The sequence below is a fragment of the Dermacentor andersoni genome, chromosome 7 (genome assembly GCF_023375885.2).
Source record: "Dermacentor andersoni chromosome 7, qqDerAnde1_hic_scaffold, whole genome shotgun sequence".
Lineage (NCBI taxonomy): Eukaryota > Metazoa > Arthropoda > Arachnida > Ixodida > Ixodidae > Dermacentor > Dermacentor andersoni.
This window is the reverse complement of record NC_092820.1, coordinates 83,207,121-83,232,638: the sequence shown is the minus strand read 5'-3', so window position 1 is coordinate 83,232,638 and position 25,518 is coordinate 83,207,121. Positions and strand designations below refer to the sequence as shown.

At 46.3% G+C, this 25,518-nt stretch overlaps 1 protein-coding gene across 2 annotated transcripts; it reads left to right on the top strand.

Moving 5' to 3' along the window:
- Positions 1 to 1,443: 1,443 nt before the first annotated feature.
- CycK (cyclin K) lies at positions 1,444 to 24,244 on the top strand. 2 transcript variants are annotated; one of them, XM_050181447.3, is made up of 11 exons: positions 1,444 to 1,601; positions 1,907 to 2,021; positions 4,883 to 4,924; positions 5,297 to 5,445; positions 8,216 to 8,297; positions 8,801 to 8,932; positions 12,671 to 12,776; positions 14,796 to 14,853; positions 16,871 to 17,043; positions 17,794 to 17,906; positions 22,389 to 24,244. In XM_050181447.3, the coding sequence occupies exons 4-11, from the start codon at positions 5,309 to 5,311 to the stop codon at positions 23,085 to 23,087; spliced, it is 1,500 nt and encodes a 499-aa protein (XP_050037404.1). In that variant the 5' UTR covers positions 1,444 to 1,601; positions 1,907 to 2,021; positions 4,883 to 4,924; positions 5,297 to 5,308; the 3' UTR covers positions 23,088 to 24,244. The 2 variants fall into 2 exon arrangements, with proteins under 2 accessions (XP_050037404.1, XP_050037403.1); XM_050181446.3 differs by lacking the exon at positions 1,907 to 2,021.
- The last annotated feature ends 1,274 nt before the right edge of the window (positions 24,245 to 25,518 follow it).

Below are 25,518 nucleotides of genomic sequence, written 5' to 3'. Positions count from 1 at the left end.
CACTACCAAGTAACAGTGAAGCAGTCATATATTTTGTGAAGAACCCAATTACTCATTCAGGAAATTAATACGGCATTCTACTGGTCTCATAGAGATGTTCGCAAATGGTCATGCAGACGTTCCTCCAACTACATCCCTATACAGAAGCCACAACGAATGAGAGAATATTTTGAGAATTTACACGAATACCTAACTGCTGGAGTGAAATTTCGAAATACGCAATTTTTTTTTCTGTGGCTTACAAATCGACGTCAGGGTAAAAAGAAAGAGCATACGTGTTTTCATTTCGCGATATATTGGCTGGCGCGGACAATCTGTCTCGTGCGGCGCGTTACAAACCGAGCGAAATGTCGTGCGGCTGCCTCGATCGCTAATCTGGCGATCGCGAAGCGCGTGGGGGACGCACCTGCGCGATTCACAGCAGCCGCCGCAGGCAGATCTCCGCTCATGCAGCGCTTTGTTGCCATACAGACGACGCGCGCTAGTCTGGCGCCATCTCGTAGCCATCGTTTCCGCACAACCCGTCTTGCGCGGTACTACGCTTTTATTCTCACGCTTTCCGCTTCATGGTTCCGCTGCACCCTCTTCCTCGCGCTCTCTTCGCTAGCGCGATCTTTCATCTGCCGCTGCGCTCCACGTTAGCTTCCATCCTTCAATGTGCTCGTTCACTCGGTTACGAGGTGCGACGCCGACGCGCGCCGCAGGATCGGGCGAAGGAAAATTCTGGCTCCCTGAGCGAGGTATATATAGCGTGCTCCATTAACGTGTAACTACTCGCGTTTTATTTCCTACATGGCCGCCGGGATGAAATTTATCACACTTTTGCTCCAATTTTATGTTTGATTGCGCATACTATAAATGATTTAACAATTCATATTTACAACCACTATAGCTATTAGATTTGAAGGCGGGACCAGATAGCGCATTATCCTATTCGCTATTCGAAATGTTCGGATATTCCCACACCCCCATTTGTGAGCTCGTTTCTTTACAGCTGCGGTTTCCGGTGTCGCAAGCACAATAGAAGTATGTGTTAAAGTCGCCTGAAAACATACTCCAACAAAACGTGACGCCAGTAAATATAATTTGCCGGGAACGTACTCACTGGAGCTCGTCTTTCGCACTTCATAAAAGGCGCGCGATACAGTATGTCACGTGATAGTTTTCAAGAGGCAAGAAGACATAGATACGTCACACATGCATGGCCTAGAAGCGACTTTGGCCTCGTTGGCCGAGAGTGCATAGTAGAATAGTAGAGTAGAATAAAGTTATGCGTGCACGCGCAGGACGTTCCGAACAATGCGCACATGTTAAATGAAACACAATGGATATTACTTGGTAATAATTAAGTAACTAGTAATATTTTAAGGTAAACTGGTTTTGCCGCCGGTTGAGGTATATTTACTCTACAAAGACGAAGTGAACCTACAAAGCAATGTCATTTCTCCACTTCTAATAGCAGAAAGAAAAAGATGGCTGCTGTGTAGTCGGCGTAAAGTCTGCAATTGCGCAGTTTCATTTCTGATTTGGTTTCTGTGGCGAGTATTTATTTTGATCGTTAGCACATAGAGACGAGAATGAATACCTCAAAGTCGAGCAGGGTAAGTGAACAATGCCTCACAATCCATACATCGATTTATTTCGGTCGTGGAGATGCGTGCTCGGCTTCATTGCGCGGCCACATTTCATTGTAGAAGAGCCTTCTCTTACAGCTAAATGTGTACTCAATGTCTAACGATGTTTGCTCTGAGGGCAATATGCTGTGTGGCGATCTCTCTGTAGTTACTACGAGTCGAACGTTGGGTCTGAGCGTCGCCTGTTGCGACGTTGAAAAGTGTCAGTCTCGCGTTATATTCTTTTAAGTCGCACTTACTAACCATCTGCAATTTCGTCTTCACTCTTCCAGAACGCATGAACTCTGATGGGTGGAGCTAGTGCTTACGCTTAAAACATATCGGCAAACAAAAGTACTGCCTTCTGCTCCACTTCTCGTTTGCATTACCGTAAATTCCGATTCGAAGGTACGTGGAAACGCCGCTTCTGTCGCATCTACTTCTCTGCCGTGCGTCAACGTCGGGCGTAGGAATCTTGTTGTTAATTGGCGTTTAGTTTAAGTGTTTCCCACGACCAGTCGCGTGACTCGATGTGAACTGTCCTCGTCTGGAATAAGTGAGCAGACCACAGGTCAGCAGTGATCACGTCGTCCCGCGTACAGTTGTAACACAAGAAATTAAGCTCGACTTGCGTTAAAGGAACTAAAACGGCCTGCATGGCGTTGGTCACGGTTCCTACGCCCACACAAATGACTTGTTCGCTGAATCGTCGCTACCTGTCGTGTGTGCTCGTGCGTTCTGCCTGTTCTTGCCCTGCCATCACCCAACGATGCTTCACCACCAACTTCCGATAGCGTCTCTGTGACGTCACTGTTCACCTGCACTGACCTTTCTGTGTGTTTTGTGTGATATATTGTGTTTGGCCGCGCAGTGTCCCGATCATTTTGTGTGGATTGCCTGAAAACTGCTCTGTAGCGCAGTTGTGTGTTTTTTTTTTTTCTTCTGCCGCCTACATGCTGATGTTGGGGATAGTTTTCCGAAACAGAAGGAGCACTTCATAGGCTCATGCACCACTGCTTGTTAGTTGCTCACTGTTGTCACGTGACACTGCAAACCTGAGTGCCTTGCTTGGACATTGTACAGAAGCGCGATTATGTGTTTACTGCACCTTTGTTATGAAGGAGTAATGCTATTCAATTCCTCCTGCCTCACGTGAACTAGTGTGTGCCTGTTCAGTGATGGCACTGTGCATATGTACACCTTCTGAACTGCTTGTGGGAAGCTTGTACTGCCTCTTGCTCAGTTGCAGTGGAATGTGTAATCAAAGGCCGACACAATGCAATGACCCTTTTTGCTCGATACTATCGCATCCGCTGCTCAAGAATGTCTTGGTGGCGACGTAGGCAGAGCGCAGCTCAAATTGGTGAGAAAGAAATTGAAATGGAATCGCTACATTATCCCAGCCTAACTGCATATAACATCTGTGCTGTGCTAGTGTTACCCACTGCAATGATGGGGAAAAATGTAGTGACTGCATCATTAACACAGGGCAGGCAAAGTGAATGGACTTACTGAAATATGTAGAGATTAAATTATTTGATAGGTAATCATGTTACTAGCGAAACTCCGCGTGTAATAAATTTATTGCGTGCTTTCGCACCTAAATTATGAAGGCCGGCTGAAAAGCAAAGCACATTAAGCCGTAACTTGTAGAGCAGTAATGCTCAAGTGTAACAAAAGCATTGTGGAAGTATACGTAGATGGAGGAGTGCACGCTTATTTTTCAAAACAGTCGCCGTTGTGAGACATTTGTTGCAAACAGTGAACTAGCTGTCTCAACCTAAAAAGTTCGTCCGTGAATAATGAGCTGGTTATGCTCATCAACCTGTCATTAGTGGCAAATCGCATGCCCTTAAGTTATCCCCGTCAGGTGCTGTCACACTTCCAACATGATGCTGATAACCAGCAGGCAATTTGTCAACAGTCTCCATGGTAATCCTTGCTAATCACTCTGAGCCAACGTTGACATGACCAAGTACAAAATTTCTTTGCAATGTGACCAGATTTAGACAAAACTGTTCTGCCAACTGCTGGCTAATAGCGTACACTGTGAATGTATGTAATGTTTCTACCTTTCTTTTGCTTTTCTTAACATTGTGTCTCCTGCAGAATGTCCTAAGGCAGCATCACATTCTTTTTTTTAATTTACATCCTTTTATTGCTTGCATTAAACTCATTCTGGCATGTTAGGAGACATTCTTTAATTATGCACCTCGGAAACATGTTGGCTGGAGGCACACTGTGTTCGCTGTTTTTTAACCTCGTAACACCCAGCATATACATGCTATGCTTAATTGCCTCAAAATGCTTACTTTTAGCACTATAGACTTAACACAAAGCTCGTAGCTGTGTTTTTGATATGCTGGAAGTGAAGTTTCAGCTGTGGGTAGTTCAGTAAACCAATGGCTAATTAATTTACTATTATAATAGTGAAGCTTTAAATCAAATAACATTTTATTGTTTCTTTAGTACAAATTACTCTCTGTGGCCAGGAAAAAAGTTGGAAGCTCCAATTTTCTTTAATGTAGAACTGTGTTCGGGCATATCAGTTAACCCTCTGCTAGGGTTATGTAGGGTGTGTGTTGTAGGGTGTGTTGAATAAAGATCTTAGTTGAGAGTAGCGCCTTGTCCGGTCTCCTTTGCTGTGCCACCCTGATTGCTCAAAAATTTATTATGACTGTGAGTTACTTTTCAGCTAACCCTCATAGCTTGTTACAAGGAAATTTATTGTCAGGTTGATTTAGGTGCAGCAGAATTATAATCGTTACTCAGCTCATGTGCAGACATCAGCTTTTCTGAACATGGTAATATACCATAGCATGAAAGACATGGTATAAGAATGAGCTATGACAGGTGAAGCGCTGTACTCGCAAAGTTTATTGGTGGAAAAGAACATTCATGTATGCACATGAAAAAATGCTGAGCAAGTTTTGTTCCAGTAAACCTTAGTTTTGAGTGAAGCGCTTTGTATGCGTCTTGGCTTGTTCTTGTGACCGGCCTTACATGTTGCCGCCAATACAGAGTAGCCCAACTCTTCTTTCGTACCCAACATTCTTTTGTTGACTGTAGCATCATCAACTGTCTCCAGTCGCTATATCTTTCCAAGGAGACTGGCTGTTTTAGAGATATGCCAGCAGAGTTTGGCAAGCACCACAGTGTATGCCATGTTGCCTTCATTTTCAGCCATTGTCAACTTGTAAAGCCTTTTTCTTTTGCACGCCAGGCTGGTTTGTCACCTCTTTTCCGGCTAACAATGTGTTTACGCGCAGGGGAAAAGAAAGTCTTCTCCATATGTGACCGACGCCGAAAAGGTGTGTAACTCCTTTTGCAGTCTCTGAAGGTTGTGTCCAGTTCAAAAAAGGAGTGTGTGTGCCTCGTTTGGACTTAACACTCTATGTTTAAGAAGTTTTCTAAGTTCAAGTTAAATGTTACGGCAAGCAACCGGCTGGCTTGCCTCTGCTTACAATGCCTGTTTCTGCCGGATTTCCTAGTAGATTCTCTAGACAGAATGCTTGCATTGTTTCCGGCTAATTTTGGGCAAGTCAAACTATTTGTTTGGGCTTATTTTCTGGAGGACATCCCCTTGCTGGCTGGGATATATCTGTTCCTCCTGCTTGAAGCTGCTTATGTGCCAGTTGCAGGACATTTGAAAACTCGCTGGGCTTTGCATGCTCTGCTTTCAGGCCCAGCAGAAGATGCCAAACTGGTACTACAGCAAGAAGGCTCTCCGGAAGACACCCTCCTACCTCGATGGTATCTCTGTGGAGAAGGAGCAGAGATACCGGCGGGAGGGTGCGAGATTCATCATCAACGTCGGCACCAAGATGGGACTGTATCCTTCCCATTTGCAGCAGGCAGTAGTCGTGTACAGATGAGACCCAGATTTGTGCATTGAAGCAGGGGTGCTGCCTTCTCTTTAGCTCAGCTTTCTCCTTTTAGTTCTTTACTGCGCTTCAGCATAGGTGAAGCGCAGTAAAGAACCAAAAGGAGAAAACTGAGCTATAGAGATAGCAGCACCCCGTTTCAGCGCACAAATCTGGTACTGCTCTTCAGCGTAGGTGCAAGGTCGCGGGATACAATTCTGGCCACGCCACCCGCATTTCATTAGGGGCGAAATGCGAAAGCACCCATGTACTTAGGTTTAAATGCACGTTAAAGAACCCGAGGTGGTCCAAATTCCTGGAGTCCCCCACTACGGCATGCCTCATAATCAGAAAGTGGTTGTGGCGCGTAAAACCCCATAATCTAATTTTTAAAATTTTTTCAGCATAGCTGGTGTCGAGATTGCACCGCACAGTTATAACTCCCTCAGAACAATAGGAACCAATCTCAAAGGCCGTGCTTTTGCCTACTGAGGGCACCTGTAGTAACTGCTGATGCTTTGACCACCATTTCTCTTGCAAGAGAACGTATGAATCTGGTTGTAGATGTAGCATGTATGCAAATTCCCTGACCACGCATCAAAGGGGTCCTGTCAGAGTCAAGCCCCCTGAATAAATTTAGTATCGACATTCCTCCTCACCCAGCCTCTCCTTCTCCTGGTCTCCTCGCCACTCGCACTCTCCCTCATTGCTCACCCCCTGCAGTTTTGGTTGTACGCTCTGCGGCACGCCGGTATTGCCCATAGAGTTATGCGAGGTGAGACATTAAAAATTGTTGTTCGGTGCTTTCACATGGATTTTTATTGTAATTGAGGCTTGTTTATTGTGTGCTGTGCTAGGAGTGATGATGGAACACTATGAAACTGGCAGAAGTAGATAATTTTTGTTCTTTTTTGGCACAGTAACTACGCACTCGTTTTGCCGTTTCAAGTTGGCTGCCTACTTCCAGTTAGAAGCCTTTTGAGGCTAGTTTCGTGGACAAATTTCTTTTAGTGTCACGTTCCAGCACGAAAATCGGAGCTCTTTGTCTTGCCAGCACTGTAAACGTAATGTGCACAATGTTCATATACCTGTCGGAGCTTTATTTGAGCGTTGTTGTCCACAAGCAGTGTACCTGCCGGCAAAAACACTGTCACGACTTGCACAGATCCAGCCGCTTTGCAGTTGATTTCTATTGCATTGATAAGATTCTTTATTTGGCTCTCTAAAGACACTTGCCCGGCATGAAAGGGCTGCGATGAAGGCAAGGTTTCACCATTACACACGAAAGGTGATGCGTTTGCATGTGTGCAGCAATATGTAGCTGCCGATTCAACTACTCGGATGTGTGTGCGCTACTCGAAATGCATACTTGTGTACTTGTGTTGACCCGATCGACTGCTGTGTATCGACTTTGTGCAGCTTCATAATTTGATCATCTTAGTACCATGATGACCGAACGTAAGGCGCATGACATATTCACCTGAATAACGAGAGTGTCACGTAGAAACGCGTGCGATCAAAGCGCAGCATCTCAACTTTTCTCGTCGTTTCGTCGTGATGCTGCACGCAGTAAAACTGGTCCTATGCCTTTATGAATAACTGATGCCTCTGGCTCTCAAGCGCAATCTCAGTGGAACCTGTACGTCATTTGTAAACAAAGGTTATGCAAGAATGAAAGTTACACATAGAAATAGTTTCCATCAATGAGCAACCTTCCCCCTTCCCCTTGCACAATTTCCAAATCATTATGAGCCAACAAACTTGTTCACCACTTTATTGTACCGTGATGGCGAAGGGGAGAAAGCTTACTCACAATAGTCAAAATAATTTGCACATGGTAATGAACTGCTTGTCCTCGCAAAATATAGTTGCAGCGCCTAACAAAAGCATGCAGTGACAAAGCCGTGCACTCTAATTAGTACAACAATAACGCATGTTAAGCTTTTAGCACGATATATATCGCTCTCCATAGCTTCATACACTTGTTAACGATAGCGTATACGAAAAAAAAGAAATAAACTGCACGAACATCGAGAATAGCACCCATGCATAAGATTACCCATGCCTGAGCTCCATACCCCATCAAGAAAGAAAAAAATTTCGTTCGTACATCTTTGCATCTTCAGTACCCTTAAAATCAATTACTAACATAAAACAGAACAAAAACATAGTTCTTCAATGGCGCGAGCAGCCACGAGACAGCCGAAACATGTGAAATTCTTTGCGAATGCCTTACCACAGCAACTCGACGGCCACCTGCCAAGGTGGCGAGTGCACCAATGTGCGGAAAAACAGAAAAAAGGGCACGGAAAATGCCACCTGATGGCGCTCCATCAATTGGGAGACGCAGACCTTCTCTCCTGCCTCCTCTCACGCTCATCGTGGCAACTGCGGCGGCAAGATAAAAGTTTGTCGCTGCCTTTAGTTTTCTTCAGGGGCCTTAATTGGAGTAGGTCACTTGGCCGATAAGCGAGCTAAGGGTGGCTTTTAACTCTCGAAAGCCCATGCAACTCGCTCCCAAAAAGTGGCAGTAGTAAAGATTTCAAAAATTTTTCCACGGGGAAAATGTAGCTCTGGTGTCTATTGGCGAATCCCCCAATTAAAAAAAATAGAGAGGGAGAGAGAGAATGATTAAAAGTGAAGAGCTGTGGCTCGGTCCATCTTTTGGCTGAGCACATCGTGCAAGCCATACAATATTACACATGCTTGTTGCACCTTGACTGTGACGTCCCTCCCCAGACGCTATGACACCATGGCGACAGGCGTGGTGTACTTCCACCGCTTCTACATGTTCCACTCCTTCAAGACATTCCCCAGATTTGTGAGTTCTTTCATTTGTTTCATCATAGTCTACTGCTTCATGAAGGACAGTGGCTTTCCTATTGTGCCAGGCCTAGTTTAGCTTGAGCAACTGCACAGAAGTAGCTCTGAAATAATGTATTTGTCGTTGCTGCTGCTGCTGCTGTTTTTGTTGTTTCTGTGTAATACAAGAGCCCGCGAATTTTATGCAAAGTAAGCCTGGATCTGTGGAGAAAATGCACTCTCCAAACATAATGCTGCAGTGCACCATATTTGACAACATTGAGGCTATGTTAACCTGTGGAGCGAAGCTTGTTTACTGATGAGCCAAGGTTTTTTTTCGATAGATCTGTTGTCATCAGTTAGAGAAGTCGTGGCCCAATGGTGGTCCACTGCTCTTAGTGTTTTGTGTTTTGTCTTTCTCAGCACTGTTAGCCTGTTACGCGGTGCCACTAACCAACTCACCCAGCTGTCGGGAATAATGCCTCCTGGGTTAGAATCATTTTGCCGTCATGCTCGTTGCAGATAACGGCCTGCTGCTGCCTCTTCCTGGCGGGCAAGGTAGAGGAGACACCCAAGAAGTGCAAGGACATCATCAAGACAGCGCGCTCTTTCCTTACCGACAAACAGTATCTGTCCTTTGGAGAAGACCCTAAGGTCAGTGCAACCTTGCCGGATTACTCATCCAGTGTTGTTGCTCCGCTTCCGGAGTGCCATGGAAACGTGATCAAATTCTGTTGCCTGCCGTGGACTGATTTCATCATGTTCAGCACACTTGCACACCACTCTTGCCAGTGCCATGGTGACAGTAGTCCTTGCCGCTTTCTCGCTGTGCTTGTGTTCAGGGCAATATTGAAGGGAATACTGAGGAGAATGCCACTGTGTATTTTTACAGTGAATTTTAGGGGGCACTTGAGGCCTGCCTCTCCTCAACACCACTGCTATTGTAGAATCTTATTAGTTTTCACCTTTTGACTTCAGTGGCTAAACAGGCGTTTTCATGGGACACACATCTCGCTTAATGCCATAGTTGCCTTTTAGCCCACTAAGGCGTACTGCTACTACTGGCATGCTGCTACCGGCGCAGTGAAAGTCCTAGGATCGGGTCCATTTCATAGTGTGCACAACTGCATGGTAGACAATGAAGAGAAGTCGCCCGTGCCGCTGCCTCAGAGATTGGAAATGTGTGCTGGGTTCGGTGTGGACGCTTGTCCCGATGCGCTCTGCCAAAATGTCCCAGCAGAGCCATGACACGCTGCCATGAGGTGCTAGTTGCGTGGATGCCAAGGCAGCTGCATCTGTGCGAGTGAGACCACATTCAACAACATTGCAGTACCATATCGGGCGGCCGCCAGATATCAAGACTTTCTGAATAACAGACATTCGGCTTAGTGCACAGTTCTCCTCTATGTTACTGCTGGGGTGGCTCAGTGAGTACAGTGCTCTGTGGCTGAACTTGAGGTTGTGGTCTCAATTCCCGCCTGTGGAAGTCGCACTCTGGTGGGGCAGAATGCAAACATGCTCATGCACCATGCTTTCAATGCATGTTTAAGAACCACAGGTAGTCACAATTTACCCGAAGCCCTCCATTATGGTGTCTCTCATAGCCCCCATGTGTTGGCTTGGGATATTAATCCCTATAAATGTCATCGTTCAACCACCCCTTTGTTGTACTTCACTTCTTCGCTGACTCTCGCCCCCTGTGCCACACGTGCATGTTCTTCCAACGGGGAGAGCCTGGTCGAAAAGCTCAGTGGCCTTGTGGGTGAGCTCCCGTAATGCGAAGCACAAAGTAAGAGGCAAAGTGTTTCACATTACATTTGGACTGCTGTTCTCAGCGTAACTTAAGGGGCTTTTTCAGAGCAGGTAATGGCACACATGAATCTCTCGTTATATTAATCTACACATATGCTACCATGTGTTGGCTACCCAGTTAGGGTAACAGTGCATGAGACAGTGCAAACAGAAAGCAGCGCTTCATTTGTTTCCTTCCATTTGTCCTGTCCCCCAGCACTGTTCCATTTTGTGACAAGTACCCAATAGCACAAGTTGGCCCTTCATTATGGCACTTAACCATTTAATGACAGCACCTATAGATATACCTGGTAAAAAATATTATTTTCTATTTAAATGTGAAAAACACATTGAGAATAAGCATAATCAGAAAAAAGAAGAAAAAAGTACTTTGCATAAACCTTATTTCAGCAATAGGGGGAAACACCAGGCAGGAAAGTGGAAGTAGGCTTCACCCCAAGCCACCTGTGGCTTCATTTGTAATTTGCACAGGAAGCTCTCGTCATATATGAACCACAGGTGTACACTTCATTTGCTTTACAACATGCATGTGAAAGCACTGCAGCTGAAAATCTTGCATCAGTCAGTCTCCTCTGGCCATGCTTTCAAAAGATGAGTCGCATGCCATGCTTCTTCTTCCTTGTCCCGTGTTCTTGCGGTAGATCAACAAATGATGCGTGCTGCCTGTCATTCAGTGTTGGCCGAAGACACTTATCGTATCTACTCGATTCTAACGTGCCCTCGATTGTAACGTGCACCTGTTTTCCGTGACCAAAAAGAAAGAGTACAATACTGCGCACCTTGTGCTTTCATGTAGAAATAATATATTCTCTCATTTGGAAAAAAACAGGTTTATTCCCAACACACCAAAGTTGCGATGAATAGAAACACAAATGGAGGCGGCAGTACGAGTCGCGTGGGGCAATAGATATCACTCGTCGTCACTATCAGACAACCCCTTATTGCTATCAACAGACCAAAGCATTTCATCCTCGGTGCCGTTCATCGCATTCGAAATCCTGCACTTTTTAAAGGCCTTGTTAACCATGGCAGATAGGATCGTGCACCATGCATTTTCCACCCATCCACCGAAGTCCTGCAGCGAGGCATGCTTCATTTTATTGGCGGGCGTGAATTCATGGCAGCCACTGACAAGCCATTCGGTGTAGAGCGCCCGAATTCTATCTTTAACTGGCTTGTTCAAACAAACATCGAGCGGCTGGAGCTGCGATGTCATGCCACCGGGTATCACGACAAAGTCGGTGTTGCATGCAGCCAGCTTGTCCTTGATGCACTGGTCAAGGTGGCACCTAAACGCATTGAGCACAAGCATCCCATGCAGACCCAAACTGCCGCTGGGTCTCTTTCGCGAAACATTATCAATCCAGTCAGCGACCAAATCCGTGGTCATCCAACCTTTTTCATTTGTGTGCGCAATTACGCCACTCGGAAACACGATTCCTTTCGGGAGGGTCTTCCGTCTGAAGATAAGATACTGGAGCAGCTTGGGCCCATCCGCATTGCAACAAAGCATTGCGGCGACTCTAGTTTTTTCGTAGCCGGAAGACAAAACGCGCCCTTGCTTCACCCCCTTCTTTTCAACGGTTGTGATGGCAGGCATGTCAAAGTAGAGCGGCGTCAGATCGGCATTTCCAATCTGTCCGAAGTGGTAGCCATTTCTATGGTGCAACTTCAATACGTACCGCTGAAAAGCTGGGCAATTTCTCTTCATGTTCTTCGGGCAATTTTCGGCACATTCCTGTCCACCTTCGAAGAGAAAAGCCTTTTCTTTTCATAAAATTTGATAGCCAGCACCTGCTCACTTTGAAGTCGCTCCGCATTAGCCCTTTCTGTAAAGCTAACTGCAGCGCCCGTACTTTGAGCAGATCGGTCGTCACAGGCCGCTGTGCCACTCGCTGCTCTTGCACGTATTCTGCATACAGCTCTTCTATTTTGGCAAAGCGGCCCTGCTTCGGTCCACTGAAACCCTTCCTTGTTGCTTTGCTGGCGAAAATATTCTCCTTCTGTTTGCGCCAGTCCCGCACGCAAGCACTCCGAACGCCCGTGATGCGGCCCGATTTCTGTTCATCCCTGCGCACATGATAACTTTCCTTTTAAATGTGGCATCATGGTGGACTTGGGATGTCTTCGCAGTCAGCGCTTCCATGCTGATTGAGTAAACACAGAAAACAAGAAGACAGGTGGTAGACAAGGTTATACCAGCGCCTGGTTACACATACAACATGGAGGTATACACATGGAGGAAGCTACGGCAGCTAGGCTAGAAGCGTGTATGAGGCGACCATTTTTCGAAAGCCGATGTTGATATGGTAACATGGATTTAGGGTCGTACTCGATTCTGATGCACATGCAATTTCTGGACCCACTTTATCGGAAAAACGGCGCGTGTTAGATTTGAATAAATACGGTAGCCTGATGCTTTGTACTCAATACCGAAATGCTGCAATGAAAAAATTGCATTCTGTTAGGTTGCCTGTTGGCCACACTCATCAATAAAGGGTGAATGGCTGCAGCTTGCAGGCAGATGCATTTTTTTCCCAAGCATTTATAAATTTACACTCTCGCTATGTGTGACTGCAGGAAGAAGTCATGACCATGGAGCGAATTTTGCTGCAGACAATAAAGTTTGACCTCCAGGTCAGTCATCCCTACGGGTTTCTTCTCAAGTACGCCAAGTGTCTCAAAGGTAGGTCTCACTTGATACCTTTCACACATTGCTTCTGTTCTGTTCTGCTGCGTCATAAAGAAATTTGTGACTGCATTTTTAAGGTGGCTGAACTTGTTGGCTGAACTTGTTGACTGGTTTTTAATTCTTTGTGGACAGGCTATTTCTGTGCTTATAAATAAACTTCTACTCTACAAACAAAGTTCTAGTTACACTGTTACTATGGTCAAAGACCAAAAATGTTTTGTTGTTGAAAATATTGCCTCTGTTTAATGAAAAATGCACCAGTCCTGCCATAGGAGGATGGAAATATAGTACGTTAAGATTTTTGTTGCCATTGACAAGTTCGGACCCATTTTTTTTTTTTTTTTCGTATTTGGGTTCACCAATGTGTTATGCTGACCAATACGGGAAACATTGTCAAAGCACACTACAAAACCTGTCGTCCTACTTCTGTTCCTTCCTACTGCAGAGTAAGTGTACTCTAGGACTACCAGGACTTGACACTGCCTTCTTTCCAACATCCTCGGGGTTGCAGCAGTGACATGCGTGCCACACTTGAAAAAAAACCTAGGAATGTTCATGACACCCACGGTTGCCAACAGAAAAACATAAGCAAAACTACAGTTAACCACGACATGGCCAATATTTATCTTCTTTTCAGGGCACTTTAGTCGTGCATAAACAGAAAAAAAAAAAAAAGAATTTACTACACTCGAATCTCGTCAATTTGAACACTCTTAATTTAAACTTCCGGTTTATTCGAACTGACGCCGTGGTCCCGTCAAAGTTGTGTGCATTCTAGTGGGCAAAAACGCCTGGCAATTCGAATGCGCAAGCATTTGCGACAGTTAGTTCGAGCATACTGTGCTCCGACAATGCTCTCAGCAGCGTGTCAAATCGCGTGGCGGCGCCTCCGACCAGCATTGCTTCGACTCCACCATAGAGGGAAGCCTTTAGAAGAAACCCCTCAATACCGCGTGCGACAAAAAAAAAAAAAAAAAAAAAAAAAAAAAAAAAAAAAAAAAAAAACGAAGTGGAAATCTCGCCTTCTCTTATATGGCAAGGTCACCGTTTCTGCGTTGTGCCGTAATGCCCCAGCCACACTAGTGGCAAAATGCACCCCGTGGGTGGGATCGGTCCTGGGCCGATTTTTCGTGGCTCGCTGCGGCGGCAAGCGAGCCACGAGCGGAGGAGACCAATAAGAGACCAATAATTCTGTATCCTTTTAAGAGGAAGCTTTAGCTTGGGCCCAACTCTGATGTGACCTATTCAAATACATGTAAAACACAGTCACGCTTGTCTGGGATAACCCTTTGGCCAATTTTAATGAAATCAGTTGCATTTGATAGAGGAAGTTAAATTCTAGTGACAGTTGGAAGTGGAATTTTTATTTATGGCTTGAACGTATTGAAAGGACTTTTCAAAAATTGTCAGGCTTGAAAGTAATACAAGCAAGACGTTTACAAGTCCATAGCGCCACACCAAGGGCAGCTATTGCAGTTGTGTAAGCTGCAGCCGTTAGAGCATTCACAGTGGACAAATTTGATATATCAATTTAAATCTTGCGTGAATTTGTTACATTGCTTAAAAGGGCTTTGTGAAAGTCATATTCACATATGAGGAGTCTATTTGAGAGCCATGTATAATACAATTTTGTCCGCTATATATGTATTACATATCAGATGCTATTTAGAGAATTGTGATATTGCTTTTCATTGCTGAGTTAGAGTTGTAAACTTCATAATTTCATTTTCTGAGAACTTGCGATTTTCAACAAATTTTATTAAAAGGTTTATAGCCTAAATAAACAATTTGCTACTATCAGTCACTAGATTCTAACTTTTTCTTTTAAATGCAACAAACCTCGTCAAATTTGGTGCTGTGGTTGCTGAGAAAAACAATTTCTCCTTTCCCATGTATCTAGATAGGAGCCACCGAGCTGAAGCTTTCTCTTGAGAGAAGGCGGTAGTGGTGTCAACGAGGTTGTTCTGTAAAGAGCCCCTGAATGTATGACACTGATACCAGCTCAAACTGCAGGTGACAAGTCAAAGCTTCAGAAGATGGTGCAGATGGCCTGGACATTCATCAATGACAGGTGGGGTGTTACGTCTGTCCAGCTTTCTTTGTTGTAGAGATGGAATTTGTTTTTGTGCACGTAAAATATTCCAGCATAATTGAAAGCTGCAATAACCCTGTAATTGAAAGCCACAACCGCCTACTTTCCAGTTTGCGAACACTAGTGTTTGTAATGTGTTGTAGCAGTGTTGGGCTTCCAAGTTGAGCTGACGTTGTCTCCAGGAGCATTCACAAATGCATGCACGACCAGGCTTAAGGTGAATTACATTAACCAATATCAAGCTGTTTTAGCCATGGGGAGTCTGTTTTCCGCTGGTCATTTCAAGCAAGTAGAATCAGCAGATCCCACTCCGACCTTTACAAGTGGACCCAGAATGCATCATGCAACAGTGTGGGAACAAGGGAAGCCTCAGCCTGGAGCCATTGTGTGAACAATGGGAATCGTCTTCATCGAGGCCCTGATGAAAACAGGTCACCCTTCAACCTGAGGTTTTCCTTGCTCGACAACTGTTCATGGACATCTTCACCTTCTTGCGGTCCCTTTAGTTTCTTCAAGGTGCATCATGTTGTGCAAGTACCGCTGAGATCTAGTGTGCAGCATTTCTCCGGCAGATTTAAATTTGTAAAATGTGAGCACACACCCAAGTGCTCGCTCAAGTATTTGGCTAGCTCCTTCAAAGTGATTGCTGAAATTTTCCAGCGTTGTTCATGAGATAGTCATGCAACAATGTGGATATGTTGTAAAGAAGTGCTTGCTTCTGTCAGGGAGCCTTTGTAGCACATTAATGTCTGGGACATCACCAGCATGTGCATTTTGGATATGCAAACATGGAGTATTTCTGTGGATTTTGGCCAGTGCTTTGAAATTGAGGATAGCCTTCTCTCACTCTGCACTCTTCGTCAAGAAATCTGAGAATGCCGTAGGAAAGTCCTCCCTCACTTTCAGCAGCTCTGTTGCTTGTTGAAAATGGCCCGCTGTGATTCTGTACTAGCTTCCTAACCCAGCATCTCTGTCAGCTGATATGGAATAATATCGCAACGTAAGAGGTCGATTCGGACTGAGGTTAAGGAAGAAGATAAGCAGGTCGTTTAAAAAAGAGAGAGAGATTTTGCAAGTGCCTGTCTGTGATGGTTTTTTTTTGTATGAGTTATAGGCTAATGCAACTGGGGCTACATTTTTTATTTTTCTGGTTTATTCTTTTTGCTCTCTGTTGCTGCCTTGAGCATGCTGACATGCCCTGTTCTCACCGTAATCGGCCCACTAACCATGTTCGTCATTGTGTGCCATTTTCGTTGCGACTTGAACACATCTTCCCTTATACAGTCTATCTGTTACCGGGATTGGAACGAAAAATACAGCGCGACTGGCCACACAACGTGATAGAAAAAGAGAAAAGGTAGAAGATGAGAAAATTATTTGAGGTACTTCTGGTGAGCTGCCATAAATATCTGAAGCCATGAACCGACTCTTCCAAATGCACGCTTGATGTGCTTTCTGTCCATATGGTTCATCGATTGCTTTACGGATGATTTCAAGTCATTTTTGACTAGTATGTAATTCCGTGTATCGTGTACATTAAGCATACCGAACAACCAACTTCAGTGACTCAATTCATCATGTAGATCTTGGGCCAGCTGGAACAAGATGGGGCATGCTAGAAAAGAATGAGCAATAAATTTTTGCGGCATATCACCTGGGAGGGGGGGGGGGGGGGGGTATTCTGTAAGAGTCCACCTAGTGCACTGTCCATTTTGGCCACTCCCGATTGGCTAAGCTGCCCGTCTCCTCCTCGCCCATACAGCTACATCCAATCAGCAGCGGCCGAATGGACAGTCCACTAAATGGACTCTTACAGAATACCCCCCTGGTGACAGTTAGTCTACTGCGTGGAAAGGCGAGACACCTATTTACATCTCTCGCTTTGTGATTAACATAATGTTTGAGACACGGAGCCAGATTATGTTGTGAATGTACTGCTGCCAGTATGTTGTTGGGAGCTTACAGAGACAAACCCTGCGTTACCTCGATTGTGCAGTCTGTGCACGACGCTGTGCCTTCAGTGGGAGCCCGAGGTGGTCGCAATTGCCCTCGTCTACCTGGCGGGCAAGCTCTCCAAGTTCGAGGTTACCGACTGGGTAGGGCGCACCTCGCGACACCAACGCTGGTGGGAGGTTTACGTCGAGGACATCACCGTCGAGCTGCTCGAAGGTATGCTGCTTGAGTGGTTGGGGTTGGGGGGGATTCTGATGCCGAGTCTGCTGCTGCTGTTGCAGAATCGCATATAGATCAACCCTTGACCTTCAGTTGCATAAACTTGAAAATAAAAAAGAAATTCTGCAATGCAGTTAGCTACAGAACATCAATTGGCTAGCTCATCGTTGGAGGTAAAAACCGCGAATGAACTGTCAGGATTCTTGTCCTGCGACAGCTGCTATTTACTTTTGATGTGCTAAAGCACATCTTCATTGGGGATGTCCAAGGTATTTGTTATGCTGGAGCAGGCAGGCATGACAATGTCATCCGGCAATGGGCGACAGCGCTGAGCACCCGAGGAGCGTGTGCAGCGATCAGCGTAGCTTGCCTGAAGGCTTCCTCGGGTTAGTGCCAGTCATTCACTCATTTTGATGGTGGCCCATTGACAGCAGCTTTATGTTTCTTGCACCGTGTTTGCAGGCTACGATGGCCAACGAGACACCTCTTACGTGCTGCCGATTTGTCCCAGTGGACAGCCATTCTTTTGCTGCATTGTCATTACAAAGCGCTTACAAAGGCTTTCTTTGTGCTGCTCATTCAGGTGGATATGCCTGTCCCGTGATAACGTTCGGGTGCATTTATGTTCGTGTTTTCTTTCTTTCACTTACCTGTTGTGCCACAAGCATTGACAGGTGGGCACCAGTTTTCAAATATTGTAACTTGCCCCCCCCCCCTCCTCCTGTCTTTTGCACCTCACGCTCGCAGACATCTGCCACCAGGTGCTGGACCTGTACTCGACGCCCATCCCTAACACGCCGCAGGACTCTCCGCCGGACTCACCCGTGCTGCCCATAAAGTCCGGCAAGCGCTCGCTGCCTGTGAGTGGATCTCATACACCCCATGCTCTTTCATGCTCCGGAGTGAGTTAAAGGTGGCCAGCTGTGCCCTCTTTGGCTAAACGGAACCAAACATTCTCAATGCAACTTACAAGACATCTTTTTCCTTTTTTTTCGCCTTCCCTCCCTCCCTATTTTTTGTTTTCTCGTTTCTTGGGAAATTGGCACAATTGTCGCAGTTTTGCTCAGCTAATGTTAGGCTGTCACTTTTGTGACAGCTGCTGTTGTTGTGTACTTTAAGAATAAAATCTTTTTAAGTTTTCTTGGTCTGTTTATAAAAGTAAGATTTCATCTCTGGTGGAGACTCGTGGAGAACCCGACGCCCGAGTACTAAATTTTTCTGGCGCGATATGAACACGACAATAAGAATTTTGTGGGAATTTAATTGCTGCACCCCCGAACACCAATGTCGTCAACTTGAGAGATGGCCAGCATGTTTCTTTAGGCCCATTGGTAGGACGTTGCATCGAGCAAGAAGAATGAGGTGAACTGAGAGGCTCAATTTTTCGTGTGACAGTCGTGCGAATTGAAACACAATGAAGCCAGAGAGAGCTCAGATGTGCAGCACAAGCGGACAAAGAAGAAAGTTGGTGTGAGACTGGACAAAGCACAAACTCTTGGCCTTATCACAATATTCAAGTGCCAAGAGAATTTCATTGTTGTAACTGATAATTACTATAACCGGGCATCACGAGAAAAAAAAGAAAGAACAGAGGGGGCAAACACGAAAACATTATAGTTAGACACAACAACTACGGTCATACTGCCACTTGCAGCATTTGCAGTTTTAGCAATACTCAGATGTAAGAATGAGCAGCCCAGGAGAACTTTTGTTTTATGGCATAATAAATACCTTACTACTAGTTCCCATCCCACATTATCGGTTACAACAATTAAATCTGGCCACTGGGCGTCTGCGCCAAGAAAAAAAAAAGGAATGTGAAATCGTCGAAAAAAAAATTTCACTTTTTTCCGTCCAGAACGTGCATTTCCTCAAGGTCGAGTCCCTTTCCCCTGTCTGTATTAGTTCTCTCCCTGCTTCCTCACAGGGAAGACATAGGCACAGCATTTCTACTACAGCATGCTGCTCTGAAAAGCACAGCCAAGTAGCTGTAGATAATTTATATATACAGCAGAAACCAGTTGATACATTTTCCAAGGGCAAGAAAAGCTGCAACAGCCGGAAAAATGTAACAATGAGGAAGGCCGCAAAGTGCCACAGTAACGTCAGAAACAGGTCTGAATGGCTGCACGTACAGTTATTAGACGTCTTGGTGCTCGTACTGTGACCGGAAGCTGCACATGCGTGCCTGTATAATTAAGAGATTCCTACTATGTTCTGTGACAGTGGTCCCCTTCCACTCTTAATAGCTTCACTGCATAATGCGGCAACCACATGCATGTGACATTCAAGCGTCTGCCTGTTGTGTTGCTGTGGGGAGCAACCATATGGACACATGATCGCGAAGAAAAGTGGTGACATATTACATCGTTGTGTAAATAAGTATAATCATGCGACCATAAAAAAATTGCAAACGTACCGCGAGGCTAATGTAACAAAGTGCATTAGATCTTGCTTTAAGGGAAGGGACGCCGCATTTACATAGCGAAAAATAGCCAAGGATTCAATTTTTTAAAATCGCATTTTCAGTTTCTATAACTATTTTTCTATCCGATTCTGAAATATCTTCACTGAAAACCTTGTAAAAGTCCTCTAAACAATTTGTTGTATTGCCTGAAGTGGTGAAAATTTTTCACGGATATCATGAAAAGACTGCGTTTTTCAAGCCACTATACTTCGGGAATGGCGCAACCGAGCACAGCCATCTTGGTCTCGTCGGAAAGTGCATTTCTTCAGCTTCAAATTTGCTGCTTCAGCTATCTCCTCCACACAGAAACAGGCACACAAAAAGCAAATGATTGAAGGCCGTTCCAGAGCCTCCCTTCCATTGGTCACGCCCGCCATATGGCACCAGCGCATTTCACCATTGGTCTGGCACTCTCCTCGTAGGGGTGTCGTCTGCTCTTTACACCTCGCGAGCTCTCGACGTATCGACCGCCGGGACTTGACAAGTGTCGAAACGGGCGCGATGCGGACATCGCATACCCAAGGTCGATCTCTCCGTCACCGATGTGTCAAACCCACGGTTAAGCATTCTGAGCATCTGCGACACGGGCTACGCAACCAAGCACCTCGCGTGCGAAATCCTCTAACACACGGACAAGCGTATCGAGCGTCTGTGCTTCGGACATCGTGACCAAGCACATTACGCATGCAATCCTCGGGACCCGCGGCTAGGCATTTCGCTTATCGGCACCTTAGGCTTGGTGATCAAGAACATCGCACGTGGATGCCTCGGACCCGCTCCTAAGCATTTCGCACATCCGCCCCTCGGATTCGGCGATCGAGCAACTAGCGCACCGAAATCTGCCTTTTATTTTATCCATTATTTATTACAGCGAAGCTGTTAGCCTCTCGAGGGTCGGCATTTTTCATGTCTGTGTCCGTTAACAAAAATGTGGGCCGAACCCGGCAGCAGTGCACGCCTGGAGCAGTGGCTCATACCCCCGTGTAAGGCAGGGGCTTCAAGCAGCCAGCAAAGTGAAGCAAACAGTGCGTACATTCTTTGGAATCGAGCATACAACGTACAGGACAGCATACGCTTCAATAAAGAAGAAGCACAACATGAGCATCCAAACTACGTAATTGATGTTAAGGCGCACGTGATAACAATGCGAAGCATGTGGCGCCCCCCACGTACGTTTCCTGGTAAAGATAACCGTTGTACAAGCTGCCGTGGGCCACGGCAGCTAGCGACGTGGGGTGTGACGTCCCTAGCCTTTTGTATATAAAAGAAGCAACCTAATTTCAATGTTGTTGCAGTGCCGCTATGGGCGGTGGCGTGCCGTCAGAATTACCATTACTCCCTGTACTAGCGTTACTCTAAAGCAATGTACTATAAAGCATTGCATACCTTCCTCAGCAGTTGTAGTGGTGGTTTACAGCAGCTTCGCTGGGCATCCACTTTCGCAGGGCCGGGATGGCGAGTCAATTTTTTATTTACTTGGCAACGGTCTTGAGCTATAGTGCAGGTCAGGACTTTCACGCTTTTTTGGCTTGATTATTTTGATTATTTTACACCCAATGTGTGTGTCTGCTGATGTGAAGCTCTCAACAAAAATAATATGTGGAGGGGGGGAGGGGGGGGGCAAGATTGTCACATTTAGCTGTGCTCACAGTATTCAACAAACCTTTCACTGCATTCTTTAAGCTCTCCTGGCCCTCACAAGGTTCAAAGGAAGAAAAGTTTGTTCGGTACTATGTTCTCAAAATATGGTAACTGGTGCAAACATTATGACACAAAAGCACACTGTAAACTTCCACATAAGTGCTTGTTCGCAAGGCATGCGTGTTTCAGCTGCATTGCTGCCCGTGTGCCCGTGTCAACCCGGCTCGCTTATCAGACAAAATGAGAAAAAATTACTGTTAAAGCTATAACAGGAGGTGATGTGAACATAGTGAAAAGCACCTATATCACCGTTCGGTAGTGCATCAAAACCGGATCTTTAGTAGAGGTTAGTGGTAGGCACGTAGAGTGGTACACAGGCCACAGCTCCAGTGGACAGCCTACCACTTCTCTGTCTGTCTCTTGTGCACACAGCCCTGTCCAAATGCTCTGTAACAATATTATGCCTTTGTCTTAGGCTTTTCCATCTCACTGTGAAGTTAAATGGCTTGTAGCTAGCATGGCGTACTTAAAAGGTTCGTTATCTGTATGAAAACCACACAATGTGCCTTTTCTCAATACTTGTCTCGGCCCTTGTCCTGTAAACACACTGAAACGCAGGCTTCCGCTCTTCTTTGCTGATGGGCTCAAGAAGCGCTTGCTTTTTCCAATTTGCGTTGTCTGTCGTTGTGTGCCACTTTTCAATACCTCGCACTGTTTACGTCCTCAGAGTCAATTCTTCTGAATGCAGTCTGAAATTGCTATGAATGGCGCTTGTTGCTCCATTTATTAATTGCATGAGCAGCCACTGGTGCTGACTTGCCATGCTGCTCAAGACTCCTGCATGTGTCAACGTTTCGCCATTTCATTTTTATTAAGTCCAGTTCATTTGCCGATCCTTTGTCGCTTACATATAGTTAAGAAGGCTTCTAAACTGCCCAGTGGCCGCTGGGGACACTTATTTGGATGTGTCACTTCTCAAAAAAGAGAGAGGTGTTTTGTGAAAGGTGGGAGCAGTGCAGAAGAATGCAGCTGCCATTGGTGTGTATAGGAGGCTAGTGCTTCCTTTCATTCCGCTTCACGTCACAAGCTACCATGCTCAAATTGGATGGCTCCCAATAGCAGTTGTGCAAGTTGTCGCTGTGTGCGAGTGTGTTTAGGCTTGTGTGCCACTTTCCAATGTCGCTTGAGCGGTGCGAAATACATGCACGGTTTCCCCACCTCCTTGTCGGTGCAGTCTTCCCCGCCCAAGTCTCCCATCGTGCTGCCGCCTACCCAGCAGCTGGCGCCACAGCTTCAGCAGCCGCCGCCAGACCTGGCGGTGGCAGTGCCTGTCACACTAGCAGTGCCATCGACGTCGTCCGCGCCGCCACCCGCCGCACCCCCCATGGCAGGAATGCCCATCCCCACCATTGACAGCAGCGCCACCAAGCCCATGACTGTGGATGTCGGGCAGCCGCCCCCCATGCACCACGAGCTGCCGCCTCCCATCGGTGACAAAGTGCCACCCCCCGAGGCAGCCTACCGGGGCGGCTACCCGCCGCCGGCCCCGCTGCCTCACAGCTATGGCATTCCGCCTCCACCGCCGCCGCTGCCGCCAACGAGCCATCCGCCGCCCACTCACGTGCCGCCACCACCGCCCCCCACGGGCCAGCCACCACCGCCACCTTACTACCACCACAGGCCATTACCCGATCAGCCGCCACCCCATCCGCCCCCGTCGTATGCAGGTGCTCCGCCCCCGCCTCCGTACCACCACCACGCGGGCCCGCCACCTCCGCCACCCCCGACCTCGCTTCCTCCATACACGGGGGCGGGGCCTGTGATGTCGTACCCACCCCCTCCCCCACCCGGCGGGTACCTGGCCCCACCTCCACCGAGGCAGCAGAACCCGACAGGCGTGCCATCGGTTAGGATCACGCGCATCACCAACTGAGTCTCTGTTGGTGCCAAATGTGTGTTGAGTGTCCCCTCCCTACCCAGCAACCCCTTTTTTGGATGGAGACACTTCTTTGCTGGCTTGTGCACAAGGCTCGGGAACAGTGCACCATATTGTTGGCGTTGCCCTATTGAGTTGCCATCCATTGACTTTTGTTAACTTGCCTAGATTCTATTAGACAATCGAATAAGTAACAGGCAGGATCAGTAACAGGGAAAGATGCCACATTCAAAGTGCTGCAGAACAATTGGTCCAGAAGCAACATAAACACAGTGAAGCTCTCTCTGGTGCCAGTTTCTGAGCAGTGTGTCTGCTTAGTATCTTGTGTTTCTGTAGTCTCTCATTTTGTTGTTGTGTACACGTATGTCTGAGTTGTGCGCTCTCTCAGGACACACAAAATATGTTCGTGATGCGCTCTTGTTTGCTTAGTCAGACATCGATGACATTGTCGTACGTCTCCAAGAAAGTAAAGTTTAGCAGTGCACACAAGACACAAGGTTAGAAATGTGTGTACTTACATCTTTAGCAGAAAGCACTGTTGCGACCCATTCTGGCTTGTCCAGCAGTTTTCGAATGAATGCAATGTTAAGCCTGGCTCCCAGTACGCCTATGTCCTTGAGACGTATAGTTTAGAGACCTTCACCATCATTTGAGTCGCATTGCGTCAAGCATGCAGTCATCACATCATCACAGCCTTCGATGCAAGTGGTACAAAATGCGCGAAACGCCACATCCGTGTTGCGCAAATCTGCGTGAGTGTTGTTGTCCACACCATTAGGTATGGTGCACGTTAATCTGGGCATTTGTAAACTTATGCATTTGCATGTTGTCATGCTGAGTGGCAAGTGTCAACATACTTCCACTGTGACCCATTTGATGTTTCAACCGGCATGTGCTATATGAACTGAATTTCCCTTTTACTTTTTTTTTTTTTATATAACAGCAGTGCTGGGAGAAAAGCGGTAGCCCAGCCAGAAAGGACACTGTATTTTCAGTTATCGTGCATTTTTTTGACGAACTTGAATTAGCATTGGCTTTAGAAGTGACGGCTGATCAATCTGTTTGTTAATTTTTCTTTGTTAGTACTTGCTTCATCCTCCACTGTGGAGAGGTCATTTTGTTTGAACTCTGAATAAATGCAGCAGAATTCCCAATGGTGTCTTGTGTTATCTATCACCTGGGTCTGAGGGCCAGAACCTGAAGACCGAGTGAGCTGGCCAAAGTATTCCTCCAGCTTCCACAGGGGACATTTGCACCACCTGTTATAACTGTGCCCTGAAACGAGGGCTACTCGAGAAAGGGCTCTTAAAGCTTCCAAGCTGTAAACAGGTGACACAGGCAGTTATAGGCGTTGGCTCATCGATGATGGTTTCACTAAGCCACTACTGCAATTTCTACTTCAGGAGTGCCTCCACATGTAAACGTCTATGCCACAGAGCAGCCTTCACAAACACACAAAAAAAAGTAAGCTGTCAGGAGGACGCATTTGTGAGTTGCACAGTGACAATATTGAAAGCACTTAGGGTGAACCTCAGCAATAACTTTGGACCTGAATCCTCAAGCAAGGACTTGCATCACGCTGGGATTTCACGAACCAAGATCTGACAAAAGTACATAAAACTTCGTGGCGAATCACGGCGGAGGTTGTCATGTGCAGCTGGCAGAGCACAGAACGCTTTAAGACTTTCAGTTGAATCGATGCCTCAATACAGAAGTGAGGAAAAACGATCCACCGCAGAGAAAGCTGATATACAAAATGACAAGTAGAATCGGCAAAGCACAGCGAAGGCTACATAAATTGTTCGAAAGGAGGGAGTAATTCTAAGGTTTAAAATAACACCAAGTTCCACACCTTCCTTGCCAGGCCCCATTGTATATCTTGGTTATTCGCTGTAACTTGTGAAGTGCCGTTGAATTTGCGAAGTGCCTTGTCAAGAGGAGACTGGAAGAATCGAAGTGCCACGCTGCCGCACCACCAGGAGGCAAGCTTCGCTGCCAATCTCTCCATTGCCTGTACTAGTGTCTGCAAATGACCGTTCCCCGCCTCCTCCAATACTGGAGATGAGACTGTGTCATGTACAGGCGCCGACAAAAGTGGTATACTCCACGCAGCGGGAGCCGGAGCAACAGCAAACTGCATCGCAACGCCATCTACAGGCAGCATCTGGGATCGAGACAGCCAATGGGTGCCCTTTATTATATGCAGGCATGTTGCTTGACTTGTGTCAATGTAGATGGCGTTGCGATGCAGTGTGCCGCTGCTCCGGCTCCCGCTGTGTGGAGTATACCACTTTTTTCGGCGCCTGTACCTGTCACAAGCCCCACCTTTATTTTTCCCCCGTGTTTTTCTCACCGCAATGTGCCAATTGTGGTATTGGATTTTCCGCACTGGATCACTTACTGAAGTCAAAGTCCATAGTTGGTAATG

What these genes read in the sequence shown, in the direction of transcription:
- CycK (XM_050181446.3), top strand. Translation starts at nt 1,578, where the DNA reads ATGAATACCTCAAAGTCGAGCAGG. An exon ending in CCTTTGGAGAAGACCCTAAG is followed by an intron (nt 8,933 to 12,670) that starts GTCAGTGCAACC and finishes GTGTGACTGCAG; the next exon opens with GAAGAAGTCATGACCATGGA. An exon ending in GTACGCCAAGTGTCTCAAAG is followed by an intron (nt 12,777 to 14,795) that starts GTAGGTCTCACT and finishes CTCAAACTGCAG; the next exon opens with GTGACAAGTCAAAGCTTCAG.